The following is a 17,973-nucleotide window of genomic DNA, read 5'->3' as shown; positions in this document are numbered from 1 at the left end:
CGGTATATCGTAGGGGGTTGAAATTTGCACACCTTATAGGTGACAGAGCGGGTCAGCGCCTTTTCTAGGTTCCGACTCGCTGAGGTGCACGGTTCGCGCGTGGGGCGCGCTGGAAGAACGCCAATGAAATTTTGATCGGTTCGTACATCTTCATTGAGAGCCGGGGTCGACAAACTTTGTGGACTAAATGCATGCCGATCGGTGGCGGGTGCCTCGCATTGAAGGATGGTGAAATTATTGATTTTGATAAATGGTGGCGAAAAAATGTGTTGATTGTTGCTAAATGGGTACAGTTTGTGATAAGATTGTACAAATGAACCGCGTTTGCCGCAATGCGTCACATTGGTCACAGGGCGCCATTTTTGCCGCAGCTCGCACAGTTTTGTCAAATATGGCCCGATAAGGGTACAATTTGGTGCCAAGGTGCATGCTCAATCGCCGGGTGAAAATGCGCCGCGTTTGTCGCAATGCGCCACATATGCCACAAAGCGCCATTTCCGACAAATACGATTAAGAGTTATGTAATAGCAAGAATTGGAGCAGGGCTAGAAGCTCTTTTAAAATCTGATTTTTTTGTAATACTTATTGCCGGATCCTGTGACCTGACATGACCCAGTGGTAGGTAATGGTAGTGGTAGTGATAGGGGTCGTGGTAGTGGTAGGAGGTAGGGGTAGGGGTAGGGGTAGTGGTAGTGGTAGGGGTAGTGGTAGGGGTAGTGGTAGGGGTAGGGGTAGTAGTAGGGGTAGGGGTAGTAGTAGGGGTAGGGGTAGTAGTAGGGTAGGGGTAGTAGTAGGGGTAGTAGTAGGGGTAGTAGTAGGGGTAGTGGTAGGGGTAGTGGTAGGGGTAGGAGTATGGGTAGCAGTAGTGGTAGGGGTAGGGGTAGTGGTAGATGTAGTGGTAGGGGTAGTGGTAGTGGTAGATGTAGTGGTAGGGGTAGGGGTAGGGGTAGGGGTAGGGGGTAGGGGTAGGGGTAGTGGTGGAGGCAAAAGTAGAACAGTGGCCCGGGCTGATCCCATCGGACGAGAGGTGGCCTATGTGACCTGGCCTGACCCAAAGTGACCGGGGCTGACCCCTTTGGCCCATCTTGACCCCGTATCAGCCAAATTTCATCCAACAAAGCCCCCAGAACAGCTCTTTTTTCATTATCTTCACATTTCCGTCCATATCTATGCTTCTAGCCAACACATCGATTTGAAACGAACACCATTCGAAAGCAAATTGGTTAGTGCCACAATTTTTTCCTACCACGCAGCAAAGCAAGTGGCGCAGCCGCTTGTTCCACAACAATTTGGCGTGGATTTGATGACTTTCGGAACGAGAATCTCAGATTATATTTATAACCGGGTGAGGAGTTCCTCTCTCCGTTCGACGCTCTGCGGCGCCCTGTAGTGAGCACGACCAACGTACGACACTGTAATCAGTCTAGATATCATCGTGACATAGTTGGCCACTCTACGCTATGCACGCTTTTGCCTTAGCTCCAAACATGCACCAGCCATTCGTGAAAAACAGGTCCCGATTTTACCAACTGTAGTTTGCGCCATCTATCGGTAGGATTTGAAGCTCTACCTTCGGCCTACCGATATTATCCTTCGATACGGCGCACACAAAGCACTTTTATAAAAACGAATGATACCGTGACAAAGAGCATCTTCAATAGCCCCGGTGAGACCAATAAACTTTCGCCATTTACGCGTCCCGAAAGAAATATAGCCGATCACAGCGCGGAGACGGCGCCCGGTAGATGGCAGGCCCGTCGATGTTTTTCAGCAGCGAGCCGCGTCTGTCCGCGGCCAGGCGTCTGTCTGCGACTAACTCTGCCCTCCGCCGCTACATGGCAAATGTCAGATTTGTCGCTCATGAGTATTGAAAACCAAACAAACGCGAATAACTTGAATGAGAATGATAAAAGAGCTACAATTTTAACGGAGATTGTTGAGACGCCCGCATTGGAACCGCAATGGAATAATCAGTATTCACTATTCCGGTCAGCACTTTGTGCAAACGATCGTCATGTTGGTACGATCTTGAAACGTCCAAGTTGATTAGTCTTATAAATAAGTTATTTATAAGGAACGCCTGCAAGCTATCATTCAGGCTAGATAACATTCTGTCGACGGCGCATGATTAACGTTTTTCCGGCCACCAGCCGTGCGGCTTATTTACCTTCTTTTTCTTGGGTATTTCGCCGGCCGCCGGCAGCGCATATTCTCAGTTTCCGTAATATTTTCAAGCGATTCAATGCAATCATCAGAACAACTTTTCCTGGCCACCGGCAGTGCATGCCGGCCACCGGCCGTGCATGATCAACTCATGTGATGGATTTGCAATATTCGTCTCTTTTTTCTCAATACACGCTGCCGCCGAGAGATACGAGTGTTTTTTGCCGGCTCTCCGATCTCCTCCTTCTGTGACGTCACGACCGCCGCCGAGCGCCGGCGACTCGCCGGACCGGTACTGCCACCTAGCGGCATCTGTCACAGCCCGGCCGGAGCAGTCGGCTGCTAGATGGCAGCACGGTTCCAGACGAATTCATGCGGATCTTTGTTTAGTTAAATAACTTTAAGAAGAGTAATAACAAAGCAATAACTTCAACGCAAGTTGTTGGATAAAGTCTAAGTAAACCCGACACAGTCATCTGTGTTCACCTTTTGGTAAGGATTAAGCCCCAACGATCAATACCGTTGCCAAACTCAAAAGCAAATCACATTACAGGTATTTTTGCAAGCTGGCCGACGGCCGGAACGCTTGACAGGTGCCGCTAACTGGTGGGCGCATCTAATGCCACCTAGCGGGCGGCCGACTCCAGCGGCCAGGCCACAGAAACGGCGAAGCGGCAGACAATCGCCGTGACTTCACTGGTGGCCGACAGTTCATATGACGTCACTGGCGGCTGACAGCATTTCGTTGTTACTTATATCTCAGCTTCTAGATGTCAGATCGACACCGGACAAGCGCCGATCGATCACTTGAAAGTACCAAGTACTTTTGCAAAGACCAAGTGCTTTTGCGAGCACCAAGCAAGTACCAAGTACTTTTGCAGTACCAAGCAAGTACCACTTTTGCACGTACCGAGTACTTTGGCAAATGCCAAGCAAGTACCAAGTACTTTTGCCAGTAACAAGCAATTACCAAGTACTTTCCCAAGTACCAAACAAGTACTGAGTACCAACTTTTGCAGCCTAAACAGGTTTTTCGCGAATATCTCAATTTCTAGAAAGCCGATCGGCACGGGACAACCACTACTCGACCCCAAATTTTTCGTCGAATCATATTATGGCCAACGCGACGCGTAGCGAGCGCAGGACATCTTGTTCCACAACTATTTGGCGTGGATTTGATGACTTTCGGAACGAGAATCTCAGATTATATTTATAACCGGGTGAGGAGTTCCTCTCTCCGTTCGACGCTCTGCGGCGCCCTGTAGTGAGCACGACCAACGTACGACACTGTAATCAGTCTAGATATCATCGTGACATAGTTGGCCACTCTACGCTATGCACGCTTTTGCCTTAGCTCCAAACATGCACCAGCCATTCGTGAAAAACAGGTCCCGATTTTACCAACTGTAGTTTGCGCCATCTATCGGTAGGATTTGAAGCTCTACCTTCGGCCTACCGATATTATCCTTCGATACGGCGCACACAAAGCACTTTTATAAAAACGAATGATACCGTGACAAAGAGCATCTTCAATAGCCCCGGTGAGACCAATAAACTTTCGCCATTTACGCGTCCCGAAAGAAATATAGCCGATCACAGCGCGGAGACGGCGCCCGGTAGATGGCAGGCCCGTCGATGTTTTTCAGCAGCGAGCCGCGTCTGTCCGCGGCCAGGCGTCTGTCTGCGACTAACTCTGCCCTCCGCCGCTACATGGCAAATGTCAGATTTGTCGCTCATGAGTATTGAAAACCAAACAAACGCGAATAACTTGAATGAGAATGATAAAAGAGCTACAATTTTAACGGAGATTGTTGAGACGCCCGCATTGGAACCGCAATGGAATAATCAGTATTCACTATTCCGGTCAGCACTTTGTGCAAACGATCGTCATGTTGGTACGATCTTGAAACGTCCAAGTTGATTAGTCTTATAAATAAGTTATTTATAAGGAACGCCTGCAAGCTATCATTCAGGCTAGATAACATTCTGTCGACGGCGCATGATTAACGTTTTTCCGGCCACCAGCCGTGCGGCTTATTTACCTTCTTTTTCTTGGGTATTTCGCCGGCCGCCGGCAGCGCATATTCTCAGTTTCCGTAATATTTTCAAGCGATTCAATGCAATCATCAGAACAACTTTTCCTGGCCACCGGCAGTGCATGCCGGCCACCGGCCGTGCATGATCAACTCATGTGATGGATTTGCAATATTCGTCTCTTTTTTCTCAATACACGCTGCCGCCGAGAGATACGAGTGTTTTTTGCCGGCTCTCCGATCTCCTCCTTCTGTGACGTCACGACCGCCGCCGAGCGCCGGCGACTCGCCGGACCGGTACTGCCACCTAGCGGCATCTGTCACAGCCCGGCCGGAGCAGTCGGCTGCTAGATGGCAGCACGGTTCCAGACGAATTCATGCGGATCTTTGTTTAGTTAAATAACTTTAAGAAGAGTAATAACAAAGCAATAACTTCAACGCAAGTTGTTGGATAAAGTCTAAGTAAACCCGACACAGTCATCTGTGTTCACCTTTTGGTAAGGATTAAGCCCCAACGATCAATACCGTTGCCAAACTCAAAAGCAAATCACATTACAGGTATTTTTGCAAGCTGGCCGACGGCCGGAACGCTTGACAGGTGCCGCTAACTGGTGGGCGCATCTAATGCCACCTAGCGGGCGGCCGACTCCAGCGGCCAGGCCACAGAAACGGCGAAGCGGCAGACAATCGCCGTGACTTCACTGGTGGCCGACAGTTCATATGACGTCACTGGCGGCTGACAGCATTTCGTTGTTACTTATATCTCAGCTTCTAGATGTCAGATCGACACCGGACAAGCGCCGATCGATCACTTGAAAGTACCAAGTACTTTTGCAAAGACCAAGTGCTTTTGCGAGCACCAAGCAAGTACCAAGTACTTTTGCAGTACCAAGCAAGTACCACTTTTGCACGTACCGAGTACTTTGGCAAATGCCAAGCAAGTACCAAGTACTTTTGCCAGTAACAAGCAATTACCAAGTACTTTCCCAAGTACCAAACAAGTACTGAGTACCAACTTTTGCAGCCTAAACAGGTTTTTCGCGAATATCTCAATTTCTAGAAAGCCGATCGGCACGGGACAACCACTACTCGACCCCAAATTTTTCGTCGAATCATATTATGGCCAACGCGACGCGTAGCGAGCGCAGGACATCTTGTTTATTTACTTACTATTTGAGTAGGATTGCGGGTTTTTTGAAGCGGTCAGTTTTTTAAGCGAGGTTTTTCTCTTGGGGCCTGCGAGATAGGACGTGACAGACGCATTCACTTAACATTACGCAGAAAGACGTCCTAAGCGGCTGAATTCTCGAGCAGTTATCTGCCACGCCTCTTCCGATCCCGGAGATTCGGCTATACACCATCCTACCAAGTCCTACCAGACACCAGGTGAGTGGAAACGAGTGTGGCTGAAATAAAGCCAAATGACCGTGTCACATGTGTTTGGAAAATCAACTACGATTATTTAAAATAGTTTGCGACGCTCAGAAAGACAAAATAAATTTCGATTCCATCTCCCCTCCCCTAGGATAACGAATATTCCAACGTTGGTATATACTAGCTAGCGTAAATAAACGACACGAAATACAAATATTTTGTCGTACAAAACTTTTTTATTCTCATCGAGTAGTACATTCAATTGATTCTGTAAAGAAAATTTATTGAAAAACATCATGCTTTTTTATTTAGAAAATGCCTACCAAGTGGCGCTCGACCAATCAGAGCTCTCTACCAAGTGAGCGCTCGACCAATCAGATCCCTCGGATCCGGCCGCTGCCGAAGCCAGCCGAAGCGGCGGCCGGCGGCGTCAGCCATTGCGGCGGGTCGTTCGATAGATAATAGCGAAATAATTACTTTCCACGATTAAAGAGACGTTGAGTATAGTTTAAAACATTCCTCTAATTAAATTATCAAGTTTAAATTACTGGGCCAGGCCGATTTGTGCAGTAAAGTAATCATTTCGATGTGATGGAGGCAGTGCACGGCCGGCCACCATTCTCTCAGTTGCTCTCGGCCGGCGAATGCAGCGGAAGATACGCGGTTTTGAAAATTCGCAAATAAATAGAAAATCAAGTGCAAGTGTCCAGAAAAGTAATCCACGACGTAAAAGTGAGTGTTGTGAATGCTGTGGGATAGTTTTCGTGAAAATCAGTTCGTTGAAATTGACAGAAATTCGTTGGTAAGACAGCGCCGTTCTGCCGGCGGCCGCGGCGGCCATGGCGAGCGACGCGCTGAGAGGATGAGAGAGGGATTTGAATATTTTTGTGCGATTAGGAGCTAAAGGGTGGTTTATAATTATCTGTTAATTATGTAATCAAGTTTAAAGTGACCGATTGGGCGCTTTCTACACCGGAAAGCAATTCATTTCCTAATTTAACTGGCGGCATTGAGCGTTGGTAACCAGGCGAAAAAGTATCTTGCAAAAAGGCAACGTCCGGTGCCCACCGGTGACGTCACGCAACGTTAAGCAGCCGCCGGCAGCCAATCAGGTGCTGGATTTTCTTCCTCCGGTGACGTCATCCATTATATAGAATGTATATACAATTTGATAGGCAATGATAAGCCAGGTGTTTTTACAATACAATGAAAGCAATTTGGCCTTATTTTTTCAAGTTCATTTAGTAACATTGTCTTCGAATGGGACAAATGATATCCAGATTTATTGCTGATCAATGTTGAATGCACCTTTTCTGGAATACATCAAGCTTTCTGAATTGATTTCAAATTGAAATGGCTGGCAGAACACTGGTGAGCTCGGGTTTTTCACAAAGCGTCAGATTTGATGTGGTTAGGGCAGTGTGAATATTTGTGTGTTCAAAAGTTGTAATGTAGTATATGTTGATGCACATTTTATGGAATACTTTCGAGCTGTCAATACTTTCAAGCAATAACTTTGAATACTTCCAAGGCCGACAAAGGTAAAGAGTGAAGGGGTTACAGCTAACGGATTTAAGCGAATGGGTTACAGTTAACGGGTTGCAGCGAAACAGACAGGGCACTGCAGTCTGTGGTGTAGGTTTGTAATACTCTCTGGCAGAACACAGGTGAGTGGAATTCTATCAAGCTTTCTGAATTGATTTCAAATAGCTGGCAGAACACGAGGCAAGACAGCGGCAGGATTGATGTGTTTAAGTATTTGTGTGTTCAAGAGTTGTAATGTAGCATGTGTTGATGCACATTTTATGGAATACTTTCAAGCTTTCAATACTTTCAAGCAATAACTTTCAATACTTTCAAGGCCGACAAAGGCAAAGAGTGAAGGGGTTACAGCTAACGGATTTAAGCGAATGGGTTACAGTTAACGGGTTGCAGCGAAACGAAGCAGGTCTGTGGTGTAGGCTTTGTATTACTCTCTGGCAGAGCACAGGTGAGTGGAATACTTTCAAGCTTTCTGAATTGATTTCAAATAGCTGGCAAAGCGGCAGGATTGATGTTGGATTCCAGATTCAATGCTCAACTCATGTAACCTTTGTGACCTACCCTGACCCATCGTGACCTCATACGACGCCAATGGCCTGACCGTGCCTCACGTGACCAGCTTGATCTGGACTTGACCTATCGTGACCCTAGGTGACCTCTGTGCCATGGCCTGACCCACCGTGACCTGAGGTCAACCCAGTGACCTGACCTGGCCCATCGTGACCTAATTGACCTGCCCTAACCTAATGTGACCAGTTTGACCTGCATTTACCTATCATGACCTAAGGTGACCTGTGACCTGGCCTGACCCATCGTGACCCGTGACCTGTGGTGACCTATTGTGACCTAAGCGACCCCTGTGACCTTGCATGATCCGAGTTAACCGGAGACCTGACCTGACCCATCGTGACCTGGGGTGACCTGTTGTGACCTAAGCAACCCCTGTGACCTGGCATGACCTATCGTGACCTGACCTGACCTTTCGTGACCTGGGGTGACCTATCGTGACCTGACCTGACCTTTCGTGACCTGGGGTGACCTTTCGTGACCTGAACTGACCTATCGTGACCTGGGGTGACCTATCGTGACCTGACCTGACCCAAAGTGACCTTATTTGACCCCTGTGACCTCAAATGACCTTTTTGACCGCAAATTAACCACTAAAACACCATTTAGCACATATCTAGACTTCTAGATGTCACTATTACTCGAAATTAACATCACTCGAACTGGCCAATTTTGCCAACAATTTCTCAATTCCACACCATTCGATCCCAAATTTTATGTCCTTTTGCGCCGCGAAGCAAGCCAGGATCCACTAGTCTAAATACTATTTGAGTAGGATTGCGGGTTTTTTGAAGGGCTCAGTTTTTGCAGCGAGGTTTTTCTCTTGGGGCTTGCGAGATAGGCTCGGACAAACGCATTCACTTTACATTACGCAGAAAGACGTCCTACGGCACGTGCGGAATCGACTGGGGCTCCGTCAGCGGCGCAGAAACGACCAGACGTGCAGGTTAGTAGAAACGAGTGTGGCTGAAATAAAGCCGTATAACCATGTCCGATGTGATGGAATCAAACGAGACGATTTTTACAAGTTGTTTGCCACCGTCAAAAAAACGAAAATTTCAAATCTCCCTCTTCTCCCCCTCTCTCGATTTGGTAGCTACCAACGCTGGTATATACTAGGTTGCGAAAATAAGCACGATAAAAACAAATATTTTGCCTAGCACAACTCTTTTATTCAAATCAACAAATTAATTCTAAAACATCTGTAAAGAAGAAATGGCGCCATACATGATACTTTTCAATTTAGCAAAATCCATACCAGAATTCATCCCAAGGCCGTTAGTTGTGACTGGATCTCCACTCCGCGCCGGCCATACGCGTCTGAAACGGCCGCCATTACAGCCACCGGCGCTAGATGTGAACGAAATTAATACTTTTCACGCTTGCAACCACGTTAAATGTAGTTTAAAACATTCCTCTAATTAAATAAGCAAGTTTAAATTAACGGGCCAGGCCAATTTGTGCAGTAAAGTAATCATTTCGATGTGATGGAGAGGTACGGCCGGCCATTCACAGGCCATAGGCCGGAATTCAGCGGAAGGTGCGCGATTTTGAAAATTCGCAAATAAATAGAAAATCAAGTGCAAGTGTCCAGAAAAGTAATCGACGACGTAAAAGTGAGTGTTGTGAATGCTGTGGGATAGTTTTCGTGAAAATCGGTTCGTTGAAATTGACAGAAATTCGTTGGTAAGAGAGTCGTGTACCGCCACCGGTGTCGCCACAGCCAAAGCGCGACGCCGGCATAGGCGGGCTGCACATGTGACGTCATTCGTCCAAGCGCGCTGATTGGCCGTCATGAAGGGGACGAGACTTATAAAGAGCGAAATTAATACTTTTCAAAGTAAAAACAATGTTAAATGTAGTTGAAAACATTTCTGTAATTTAATTATCAAGTTTGAATAATTGGGTATGGCTTTTTCGTGCAATAAAATTATCACTTTGATATGGTTGTCATGGCGACGCGGTTGTTTGTTTTGTGCAATGTTGATCTCGGAAAGGACATAAATAGAAGATCAGTGATTCAGTACACTGTGGATAGGATAAAGTTTTCAAGATTTTCGTGGGGTAAGGAGATGAAATGTAGATTATATTTTGCTTTAATTAATTATTTAACTTTCAAGTATGGCGTTTGTCCTCTTTTTACTATGACAGTTGATATCTGGCTCTGATGATGACTGGCTCCAACGTCGCAGTTTTAGTATTTAAGTAGAAAATCAAGCGCCGGTGTTCCCAAGTTTTCAAATATTGTTGCACATGAATATAGAAAGGTATGTGGGCAAGATTTTCGAAAATATTATCATAAAATGATGCTAAATTGAGCTTGGTTATAAAACATTCCAAACTGAGAAGCTTATTGTTCTGAAATGCTTTTAAATGGATACCTACATCATTTTTTCGGGGTAAGCTCAAAATTGTCTATATATAGGTATAAATTTATATAAATATAATTGTAGAAATCCGAGCCGAGCCGAGCCGAGACGAAGACGAAGACGAAGACGAAGACGAAGACGAAGACGAAGACGAAGACGAAGACGAAGACGAAGACGAAGACGAAGACGAAGACGAAGACGAAGACGAAGACGAAGACGAAGACGAAGACGAAGACGAAGACGAAGACGAAGACGAAGACGAAGACGAAGACGAAGACGAAGACGAAGACGAAGACGAAGACGAAGACATTGTGCTGAAATAAGCCGAATGCAATCTGAATTCATTTCTCAGCATGGTTAGGTAGGTACCTACTTAGCAGTAAGTGGCGCGCGCGAGTACTAGACAGGTGGTTAGGACAAGGTTTTAAGTGTGGGCCTGTGGTAGCAGCTTATGTTTTCTTTAATTGAAAAGATAAAGTAGCGAGTAAGGCTTATTTTCAGCGCATACTGACTCTTTGATTTGTTTTCAATTGCTGCACAGCGTAACGCCACGAATCTCCATAGGCTGTTTGTCCAGCGGCCTCGAGTGACGTCATTGGAGGCTGGCCTGAGTTTGCAAGCAGCGGGCGGGGACACAAAAGTCGGATTTACACGGGACCAACACTAATCGATTCCAAATCTTATGCCCTGCCAAGTTCCAAGTACCAAGTACTCTGACAATTACCAAGTACTTATACAAAGTACCTACCAAGTACTTATGCGGTGTTTCTCCAATATCTCAACTTCTGAACGTCAGATCGGCATGGAACAAAAAGTGATGGATTCCAGATTCAATGCCCAACTCATGAAACCTTTGTGACCTACCCTGACCCATCGTGACCTCATATGACCCAAATGTCCTGACCGTGCCTAACGTGACCAGCTTGATCTGGACTTGACCTATCGTGACCCTAGGTGACCTCTGTGCCGTGGCCTGAACCACCGTGACCTGAGGTCAACCCAGTGACCTGACCTGGCCCGTCGTGACCTAATTGACCTGCCCTAACCTAATGTGACCAGTTTGACCTGCATTTACCTATCATGACCTTAGGTGACCTGTGACCTGGCCTGACCCATCGTGACCCGTGACCTGGGGTGACCTATTGTGACCTAAGCGACCCCTGTGACCTTGCATGATCCGAGTTGACCGGAAACCTGACCTGACCCATCGTGACCTGACATGACCTATGGTGACCTAACGTGACCTATCGTGACCTGGGGTGACCTGTTGTGACCTAAGCAACCCCGGTGACCTGGCATGACCTATCGTGACCTGACCTGACCTTTCGTGACCTGGGGTGACCTATCGTGACATGACCTGACCTATCGTGACCTGGGGTGACCTTTCGTGACCTGACCTGACCTATCGTGACCTGACCTGACCTATCGTGACCTGACCTGACCTATCGTGACCTGACCTGACCTATCGTGACCTGACCTGACCTATCGTGACCTCAAATGACCTTTTTGACCCCTTTGAACTCAAATTAACCACTAAATCACCATTTTGCGTATGTCTAGACTTCTAGATGTCACAATTACTCGAAATTAACATCACTCGAACTGGCCAATTTTGCCAACAATTTCTCAATTCCATGCGCCGCGAAGCAAGCCAGGATCCACTAGTTTAAATATCCATTTGAGTAGGATTTCGGGTTTTTTGAAACGCTCAGTTTTTGCAGCGAGCTTTTTCTCTTAGGGCCTGCGAGATACCCGCGGAAACACATATCTCTTCAGCATTGCGCGCCACACAGGAATGCGGCTGATTCACGTGCTTTTGTGAGCGAGGTGCTTCCCTCCGGGAGAAATTCGCCGTCCCCATATGCTTAACACGGAGCCGAGCGGCGGCTGACAGGTGGCCGGCTCTCGGGAGATCGGCAGCCGACACTCGAAAAATCGACAAGCCGCCGCTGAATGCGCGTGCGGCAGTGCTGAGCCGAGTCGTTCCCACGGTCTGAGGTACCCCCAGTTTGAAGATTCGGCTGTAGAATATGTAGTTTTAAATACGTAGTTTGACGTAAATCTCGGAAAAGTGAGATACGGCCAGAAATGAGTGTGGGTCCCTCCGTTCTGAAGATTCTGATCGACGCCGATTGAAATAATTCGCCGTGCATATCTCGGCTTATTGACGACCGATTGACACGGGATAAACACCGATCGATACCAAATGGCTCTGTGGGGGGGGGGGGGGAGTAGAGTGGCAAGTTTTCCTACCCGACGAACCCGGAATTATCCCGAGGGGGTAGGTGTGGGAGTAGAGTCGGGGGAACGGGGGGGGCGAGTGCAAGTACCAAGTACTTTCGCAAGTACCAAGTACCAAGTACTTATGGAAATACCAAGCAAATACCAAGTACTTTGGCAAATACCGAGTACTTATGCAAATACCAAGCAAGTACCAAGTACTTTGGCAAGTACCGAGTACTTTGGCAAGTACCAAGCAAGTACCAAGTACTTTTGCAAGTTCAGCAAGTTTTTCGCCAATATCGAAGCTTCTAGACGTCCGATCGTCACCGGAAAAACACCATTCGATCCCAAATTTTCTCCTTAATCATTTTATGGCCAACGCGACGCGGAGCGAGCCAAGATATCTTGTCTAAATACTATTTGAGTAGGATTGCGGGTTTTTTGAAGGGCTCAGTTTTTGCAGCGAGGTTTTTCTCTTGGGGCTTGCGAGATAGGCTCGGACAAACGCATTCACTTAACATTAGCAGAAAGACACAGGAATGCGGCTGAATTCTCGCGCAGTAATGAGCGAGGGTACCCCCAGTTTGAAGATTCGGCTGTAGAATATGTAGTTTTAAATACGTATAGTTTGACGTAGATCTGGGAAAAGTGAAACACGGCCGATTGACGTGCAGTTAATGAGCGTGGGGTCCTCCGTTTTGAAGATTCTGATCAGCGCCGATGGTAATAATTCACCTTGCGTATCTCGACTTATTCACGACCGATTCACACCGGACAAACACCGATCGATACAAAATCTGGGGGGAACTGGGGGGGGGCGGGAGTAGAGTGGCAAGTTTTCCTACCCGGCGAACCCGGTACCAAGCAAGTACCAAGTACCTTTGGAAGTACCAAGCCAGTACCAAGTACTTTTTGCATGTTCCAGATACCAAGCAAGTACCAAGTACTTTTGCCAATACCAAGCAAGTACCAAGTACTTTTGCAAGTACCAAGCAAGTACCAAGTACTTTTGCAAGTCGAACAGGTTTTTTGCGATTATCTTAGCTTCTAGAAAGCCGATCGACACGGGACAAACACCATTCGATCCCAAATTTTATGCCTCATCATTTTATAACCTTTTGCGCCGCGAAGCAAGCCAGGATCCACTAGTCTAAATACTATTTGAGTAGGATTGCGGGTTTTTTGAAGGGCTCAGTTTTTTAAGCGAGGTTTTTCTCTTGGGGCTTGCGAGATAGGCTCGGACAAACGCATTCACTTTGCATTACGCAGAAAGACGTCCTAAGCGGCTGAATTCTCGAGCAGTTATCTGCCACGCCTCTTCCGATCCCGGAGATTCGGCTATACACCATCCTACCAAGTCCTACCAGACACCAGGTGAGTGGAAACGAGTGTGGCTGAAATAAAGCCAAATGACCGTGTCACATGTGTTTAGAAAATCAACTACGATTATTTAAAATAGTTTGCGACGCTCAGAAAGACAAAATAAATTCCGATTCCATCTCCCCTCCCCTAGGATAACGAATATACCAACGTTGGTATATACTAGCTAGCGTTAATAAACGACACGAAATACAAATATTTTGTCGTACAAAACTTTTTTATTCTCATCGAGTAGTACATTCAATTGATTCTGTAAAGAAAATTTATTGAAAAACATCATGCTTTTTTATTTAGAAAATGCCTACCAAGTGGCGCTCGACCAATCAGAGCTCCCTACCAAGTGAGCGCTCGACCAATCAGATCCCTCAGATCCGGCCGCTGCCGAAGCCAGCCGAAGCGGCGGCCGGCGGCGTCAGCCATTGCGGCGGGTCGTTCGATAGATAATAGCGAAATAATTACTTTCCACGATTAAAGAGACGTTGAGTATAGTTTAAAACATTCCTCTAATTAAATTATCAAGTTTAAATTACTGGGCCAGGCCGATTTGTGCAGTAAAGTAATCATTTCGATGTGATGGAGGCAGTGCACGGCCGGCCACCATTCTCTCAGTTGCTCTCGGCCGGCGAATGCAGCGGAAGATACGCGGTTTTGAAAATTCGCAAATAAATAGAAAATCAAGTGCAAGTGTCCAGAAAAGTAATCCACGACGTAAAAGTGAGTGTTGTGAATGCTGTGGGATAGTTTTCGTGAAAATCAGTTCGTTGAAATTGACAGAAATTCGTTGGTAAGACAGCGCTGTTCTGCCGGCGGCCGCGGCGGCCATGGCGAGCGACGCGCTGAGAGGATGAGAGAGGGATTTGAATATTTTTGTGCGATTAGGAGCTAAAGGGTGGTTTATAATTATCTGTTAATTATGTAATCAAGTTTAAAGTGACCGATTGGGCGCTTTCTACACCGGAAAGCAATTTATTTCCTAATTTAACTGGCGGCATTGAGCGTTGGTAACCAGGCGAAAAAGTATCTTGCAAAAAGGCAACGTCCGGTGCCCACCGGTGACGTCACGCAACGTTAAGCAGCCGCCGGCAGCCAATCAGGTGCTGGATTTTCTTCCTCCGGTGACGTCATCCATTATATAGAATGTATATACAATTTGATAGGCAATGATAAGCCAGGTGTTTTTACAATACAATGAAAGCAATTTGGCCTCATTTTTTCAAGTTCATTTAGTAACATTGTCTTCGAATGGGACAAATGATATCCAGATTTATTGCTGATCAATGTTGAATGCACCTTTTCTGGAATACATCAAGCTTTCTGAATTGATTTCAAATTGAAATGGCTGGCAGAACACTGGTGAGCTCGGGTTTTTCACAAAGCGTCAGATTTATGTGGTTAGGGCAGTGTGAATATTTGTGTGTTCAAAAGTTGTAATGTAGTATATGTTGATGCACCTTTTATGGAATACTTTCGAGCTGTCAATACTTTCAAGCAATAACTTTGAATACTTCCAAGGCCGACAAAGGTAAAGAGTGAAGGGGTTACAGCTAACGGATTTAAGCGAATGGGTTACAGTTAACGGGTTGCAGCGAAACAGACAGGGCACTGCAGTCTGTGGTGTAGGTTTGTAATACTCTCTGGCAGAACACAGGTGAGTGGAATACTAGCAAGCTTTCTGAATTGATTTCAAATAGCTGGCAGAACACGAGGCAAGACAAAGCGGCAGGATTGATGTGTTTAAGTATTTGTGTGTTCAAGAGTTGTAATGTAGCATGTGTTGATGCACATTTTATGGAATACTTTCAAGCTTTCAATACTTTCAAGCAATAACTTTCAATACTTTCAAGGCCGACAAAGGCAAAGAGTGAAGGGGTTACAGCTAACGGATTTAAGCGAATGGGTTACAGTTAACGGGTTGCAGCGAAACGAAGCAGGTCTGTGGTGTAGGCTTTGTATTACTCTCTGGCAGAGCACAGGTGAGTGGAATACTTTCAAGCTTTCTGAATTGATTTCAAATAGCTGGCAGAACACGAGGCAAGACAAAGCGGCAGGATTGATGTTGGATTCCAGATTCAATGCTCAACTCATGTAACCTTTGTGACCTACCCTGACCCATCGTGACCTCATACGACGCCAATGGCCTGACCGTGCCTCACGTGACCAGCTTGATCTGGACTTGACCTATCGTGACCCTAGGTGACCTCTGTGCCATGGCCTGACCCACCGTGACCTGAGGTCAACCCAGTGACCTGACCTGGCCCATCGTGACCTAATTGACCTGCCCTAACCTAATGTGACCAGTTTGACCTGCATTTACCTATCATGACCTAAGTTGACCTGTGACCTGGCCTGACCCATCGTGACCCGTGACCTGTGGTGACCTATTGTGACCTAAGCGACCCCTGTGACCTTGCATGATCCGAGTTAACCGGAGACCTGACCTGACCCATCGTGACCTGGCATGACCAATGGTGACCTGACGTGACCTATCGTGACCTGGGGTGACCTGTTGTGACCTAAGCAACCCCTGTGACCTGGCATGACCTATCGTGACCTGACCTGACCTTTCGTGACCTGGGGTGACCTATCGTGACCTGACCTGACCTTTCGTGACCTGGGGTGACCTTTCGTGACCTGAACTGACCTATCGTGACCTAGGGTGACCTATCGTGACCTGACCTGACCCAAAGTGACCTTATTTGACCCCTGTGACCTCAAATGACCTTTTTGACCTCAAATTAACCACTAAAACACCATTTAGCACATAACTAGACTTCTAGATGTCACTATTACTCGAAATTAACATCACTCGAACTGGCCAATTTTGCCAACAATTTCTCAATTCCACACCATTCGATCCCAAATTTTATGTCCTTTTGCGCCGCGAAGCAAGCCAGGATCCACTAGTTTAAATATCCATTTGACTAGGATTTGGCGTTATTTGAAACGCTCAGTTTTTGCAGCGAGCTTTTTCTCTTAGGGCCTGCGAGATACCCGCGGAAACACATATCTCTTCAACATTGCGCGCCTCACAGGAATGCGGCTGATTCACGTGACAAACTCGCTGGCGGTCCCTCCGTTGCGGAGATTCGCCGCCGACCGCCCGACGACGGGAAAAACTGCCGAGTCTGCCGGCAGCTGCTGCCACCTGGACCGCAGTTGGGGCGGCCGGACCGGTGGCTGCTGCCACCTAGCGGTACAACCGCAGTCTAGCGCATACAAGACCGCAGCGTACACTTATCAAAGCATACATGGAAGTCGTAACATACAACGTTCAAAACATACAAAACAGACCAGGTAGTCGAAACATACAAAAGTGCAGTACCAAGTACATTTGCGAGTACCAAGCACTTTCGCAAGTACCAAGCAAGTACAAAGTACTTTTACAAGTACCAATCAAGTACCAAGTACTTATGCAAATACCAAGCAAGTACCAAGTACTTTGTTTAGTTATTCATTTGAGTAGGATTGCGGGTTTTTTGAAACGTTGAGTTTTTGCAGCGAGCTTTTTCTCTTAGGGCTTGCGAGATAGCTGCGTGCACACATATCTCTTCAACATTGCGCGCCTCACAGGAATGCGGCTGATTCACGTGCTTTTGTGAGCGAGGTGCTTCCCTCCGGGAGAAATTCGCCGTCCCCATATGCTTAACACAGAGCCGAGCGGCGGCTGACAGGTGGCCGGCTCTCGGGAGATCGGCAGCCGACACTCGAAAAATCGACAAGCCGCCGCTGAATGCGCGTGCGGCAGTGCTGAGCCGAGTCGTTCCCACGGTCTGAGGTACCCCCAGTTTGAAGATTCGGCTGTAGAATATGTAGTTTTAAATACGTAGTTTGACGTAAATCTCGGAAAAGTGAGATACGGCCAGAAATGAGTGTGGGTCCCTCCGTTCTGAAGATTCTGATCGACGCCGATTGAAATAATTCGCCGTGCATATCTCGGCTTATTGACGACCGATTGACACGGGATAAACACCGATCGATACCAAATGGCTCTGTGTGTGTGTGTGGGGGGGGGGGGAGTAGAGTGGCAAGTTTTCCTACCCGACGAACCCGGAATTATCCCGAGGGGGTAGGTGTGGGAGTAGAGTCGGGGGAACGGGGGGCGAGTGCAAGTACCAAGTACTTTCGCAGTACCAAGCAAGTACCAAGTACTTATGGAAATACCAAGCAAGTACCAAGTACTTTGGCAAATACCGAGTACTTATGCAAATACCAAGCAAGTACCAAGTACTTTGGCAAGTACCGAGTACTTTGGCAAGTCCAGTTTGAAGATTCGGCTGTAGAATATGTAGTTTTAAATACGTAGTTTGACGTAAATCTCGGAA

At 46.9% G+C, this 17,973-nt stretch overlaps 1 protein-coding gene across 1 annotated transcript in view; it reads right to left on the bottom strand.

Annotated features, from left to right (window-relative positions):
* The window catches only part of LOC122383613 (guanine nucleotide exchange factor DBS-like), a 53,326-nt gene extending 39,255 nt beyond the window's left edge, over window positions 1-14,071 (bottom strand). Inside the window, exon 1 of the mRNA XM_043370214.1 lies at window positions 14,005-14,071. Coding sequence (XP_043226149.1) covers window positions 14,005-14,071 — 67 coding nt within the window. The remainder of the gene's footprint in view (window positions 1-14,004) is intronic.
* Between the last annotated feature and the right edge of the window lie 3,902 nt (window positions 14,072-17,973).

Source organism: Amphibalanus amphitrite, unplaced genomic scaffold, assembly GCF_019059575.1.
Source record: "Amphibalanus amphitrite isolate SeventyFive unplaced genomic scaffold, NRLGWU_Aamphi_draft 000012F_arrow, whole genome shotgun sequence".
NCBI classification, from domain to species: Eukaryota; Metazoa; Arthropoda; class Thecostraca; order Balanomorpha; family Balanidae; genus Amphibalanus; species Amphibalanus amphitrite.
The sequence above is the reverse complement of the archived record's forward strand: the minus strand, read 5'-3'. Positions and strand labels throughout refer to the sequence as shown.